Below are 4667 nucleotides of genomic sequence, written 5' to 3'. Positions count from 1 at the left end.
AAAAGTCTTGAGCCAAGCTCTGAAGTATTAAAAATGCTGTGGATATACCATATACACCCGACCATAGTCGGGAATATAGTAGACGCCCGACCATATTGTTATGAAATATAGTATATGGACTTGCATATGCCACTCGTTACATCTGTGTGCAAGTGAAGCATGTAAAGTCCTTCCAAAACGCAGTAAAGATTTAGCGCGCAACGTTTATTCTTTTTTTTCTGTGAGTTCAAAAAGATGAGCACAAATTTATGCAATTCCAAGAATTTTGTTCTACTTCTGTACACAAACTTTTACACTTCAGTCAGACAAGGTGGTTGTCTTTGCACTTGGTTGTATCTAGAGTAGGTACTAGAACAATGGGATGCATTACTTTTATACTTCCAAGATAAGCATTTAAATGAACGCCTTACAATAGCAGAATCAATTTAATATGATATAAATGAAATATTATAGCTCCTTTGACTCAGTAGAATAATTAATAAATAAATAAGAACAATAATATAAAATGACTCACAATTTGTTGGTGCTTGGCTGGCCAGCTGCTACCTAAAAGCCTATATAAATAATAACACAAACACAAAATAATTTAAATAATACAATACAATAACAAAACAAGTGAATATGGCGATTGGCGCCTATAAGGAAAATAATAATAATAATGTGGCGATTAGCGCCTACAAACTGCAGGTACCTTATAAAATAGTGGCGATTCGCGCCTGCTAAAATATATAAAAGGGTGGTGAATTTACACACACGACACTATTATGGCAAAATACAAAAAAGGTGGCGACTTTGTCTACTAAAATTACAATTTTTTGTAACAGGATAATCGGCGATTAGCGCACTTACGTAAGCGGTATTGCGACGACGCTGGAGCCCGCCTGGAGGTAGGGATGGCAACGATATATCGATATGGCCGATATATCGATACTTCCTTTCGATATAGCGATATTTTTATATCGTTCGATGGCTTGGGTTAAATATCGATGATCGATATAATTTCACGATATTATCGATATATCGCAATTCATGATATTCTTTATTCGCATGTGGAAATGGAAAATATTTTTTTTTCAATATACACAAATACACCACAAACTTTTATGATATTATTATGGTACTAAATTTTTAATAATAATAATAGTATTATTTACATAAATAATCACGAATGAATACAGATCTGAAAACATTGATTTTATTATATTCGATGTAAAAACTGTTAAAATCCTAACGTTTCTTTGTCCATATAGTAATATCACAGATTATATAATCTGTGGTAATATTATTACTCTTACGGCTAAAAATAACAACAATACCTATAAGCTATAGGCTATAATTATTTATAGTACTGTATTACTAGCTGATTTACCCGAAAGAACAGTATTATTGTTTACTACTACAGATTACATTACACTGTACATAATATTATTAACTATTTCTAGTTTGTAGTTTTTACAGTAGTTGAGTTTGAATAGTGTGGGACGTGTGTCGAGTGACAAATGAAAGCGTGAAGTTAAAATATTGAACTAGTGACGACTGATTTGATGATTTACTTTTTATTATTGTATTATTACTAAATATTATATTATATTTATTATTATTATTATATTTACAAATATTTCGAATTTTATTTTGTGATTTATATTTTATATTTTATACCTACACAATGGGTAAAATAAGTAAAGTGTGGCAACATTTTGATAAAATAAATAAACAATCTGCAAAATGTAAGATGTGTGGAAAAGTTTGTTCAACTGCTGGGAACACATCAAATCTGCATTCACATTTAAAAAATATCCACAGAGAGAGTTGTAACAGAGTTCAAGCTATTGAAAGTAACAATGAACAAGTTGCTGTAAGTAAATGTGATTTAAATATAAAATATTGATTATTTATAACTATATTATGCAGATATTAACCGCTATAATTTTTTTAGGATACAAATGTAACTTTATCTGACGATACAAGTGATGCTGTCCATACTGACACTAGTGACACAAATACACAATGTTCACATGAACATTCAGTTTCAGCTAAAAGAAGCTTCCAACCTTCAATCCAGCATAGTTTTCAGTATGTTTCATCAATGGGAGGTAACTATAATTTGATCCCTACAATATATGCTACTTGAAAATATAATATGATACAAAAAAACTGTTAATCTTTTCATGTTATTAGGTAAAGGAAACAAAAATAATGAATTAACAGAGGCATTATTATATTATATATGCAAAGATAATGCACCATTTTCAACCGTTGATGGTAGTGGCTTCAAATATTTTTTAAAAATTGCTTGTCCATTGTACCAAATTCCTTCCAGAAATACTATTAAAAATAAATTGGATATAAAGTATAATTATTTAAGTGCAAAATTCAAATTAAAATTAAAAGAAAACATAAATTTTACATTGACATCTGACATATGGACTGATATCCAAATGAAGAGTTATATTGGTGTAACGATACATTTTTTAGAAGGCAACAAATTTGTGTCAGGTATTATTTCATTTAAATATTATTTCAAAAATTGTTTTTTTCTTTAAATTGGATAATTTTTAGGTACATTAGGCGTCTATGAACTTGATGATACTCATACATCAGAAAATATTAGTGAGAAATTTGAAGAGATATTATTAAAATGGGAAATCACAAAGGACCAGATTATTGCAATAGTGACTGACAATGGTATAATTAATTTAAATTTGTTTTATTCTATTATTTTCATTGTATAATATGTGATATTAATAGGGGCTAATATCAAAAAAGCAGCATGTAACACATTTAGCAGACCGAAGTTCATTCCATGTTTTGCGCATACTATCAACCTGATCGCTAACAATGTTATTGAAAATTGCCCAAATTTAAGCAAACTTATTGAGAAGACAAGAGATATTGTGAAGTTTGTTAAAAACAGCGTTAATGTGAGTGACCAATTAAGAAAACGTCAACAAAATGATGGTTTGTAACTTCATTCATTGAGGTAATTATGTAATTTTAGATTTAATTTTCAACTTTCATTTTTAGGTATACCAGAAGGTAAAATTTTAAAAATGGTATTAGATGTAAAGACGCGGTGGAATAGCCTTTATTATATGTTGGAAAGATTTTTAATTCTTTACAAAATTGTGTCATCAATTTTATTAGAAAATCACAATTCACCTGATTTAATAACCCATAGTGAGCTAAACATTTTAAAAGAAATTAGAGATCTTATGCATCCGTTAGAGGACTTGACAAAAAAAATCTCTGGTGATAAATATGCCATAATAAGTACCATTTTACCACTTGTAAATTGTGTATATAGAGCAACAAGTAATTTTCAAACCACATCATCTATTGGTGTTGATCTCCAGAAGCTAATTATTTATGAATTGGACAAACGCTTCAAAGACTTGGAAATATTTAATGATTTTCCATTAGCAACCTTATTGGATCCAAGGTACCTGTATATATTAATTAATTGATTAATTAACTAAGTGAAATAATATTTATTTTGTTTTATTAATGTTAGATTTAAAAATCTTCATTTTAAAGATCCGATAAATTGCCAAAGAGCAATTGACAAAATTAAATCGATGCTTATTTCTAAAGAAAGTTTAACAAACCCAACGACTGAAACAATTAGTGACTTAGAGCAGCCTTCAACATCATCGGGTACTTTTGATTTATGGTCATACCATACTTCCATAGCCAAAATACAGGTTCAGAGTAGAATAACTCCAATATACCAAGAGGTTAGATGAACTTTTAAAATAATTACTTTTTCTAATTATTTTTGTTTTATATGTTTAGTTATATGATTATTTGGCAAAGCCAGTTGTATCCATCGATACGGAACCATTGAATGCATGGGATTTCATGAAGACAATGTACCCAAATTTATATGATATCGCACGACAAAAATTAAGTATTATTTCAACTTCGGTTCCTTCAGAACGATTATTTTCGAAGACTGGGCAAACATTGTCAAAAACTAGAAATCGGCTAACAGGAAAAAGACTGTCACAGCTGGTTTTTATGAGTTCTTTAAGTGAAGAAGAATGGTTTATCACCAAATAAATACTAATTTTTATTCTTATTTATTATTTCATACTTTATTATACAAGTTTTTCCTTATATCAAAAGACTGATAGTTATGTTTCTAATTTATTTTATATAATTTGTACATAATATGTCATATATGTATGTTAATGGTTAATAACTGAAGTTATTTTTTTTATTATTTGTCAAGTTTCTTATATCAAAAGATTGATGATTAAGAAGTTTTTTTATTTATTTTTTAATATTATATATAAATTTATGAATATTTATGTATAATACCTATATTTATGTAACATAAATATATTATATTCAAATATTATCATGTTTATGAATCATTATTTTTTGATGTTTTAGTTAAGATTTGTCAGATATTTATTAAATATGTAGTGCCATATCAAAATAATATTGCAAGTCACAGCATAGTTTGTTGGTTCAATAGCCATGGATGGTTAGGTACGAAGTTATTTTAATATGTATATTATACAATAATCTTTGTTAAAATTATGTTTAGAAACTGAGAATTAGGTGTGGTAATTTAATAATATTAGAATTTGGCTGTGGATTTTTTAATTTCGATATATCGATATTTTTAGTCAATATATCGATATATCGATGAAAATGCTGAT

General features: G+C 28.2%; 1 protein-coding gene across 1 annotated transcript; it reads left to right on the top strand.

Annotated features, from left to right (window-relative positions):
* Positions 1–1620: 1620 nt before the first annotated feature.
* LOC149062307 (E3 SUMO-protein ligase ZBED1-like) lies at positions 1621–4110 on the top strand. The gene is made up of 7 exons (XM_089215285.1): positions 1621–2093; positions 2179–2496; positions 2560–2685; positions 2749–2958; positions 3025–3439; positions 3512–3734; positions 3793–4110. The coding sequence occupies exons 1-7, from the start codon at positions 2087–2089 to the stop codon at positions 4057–4059; spliced, it is 1566 nt and encodes a 521-aa protein (XP_089071411.1). The 5' UTR covers positions 1621–2086; the 3' UTR covers positions 4060–4110.
* Positions 4111–4667: the final 557 nt, after the last annotated feature.

This window comes from Diuraphis noxia, unplaced genomic scaffold (assembly GCF_037042655.1).
Source record: "Diuraphis noxia isolate RWA-SAM2 unplaced genomic scaffold, SU_Dnox_SAM2 contig0001, whole genome shotgun sequence".
Lineage (NCBI taxonomy): Eukaryota > Metazoa > Arthropoda > Insecta > Hemiptera > Aphididae > Diuraphis > Diuraphis noxia.
This window is presented reverse-complemented; position numbering and strand designations above follow the sequence as displayed.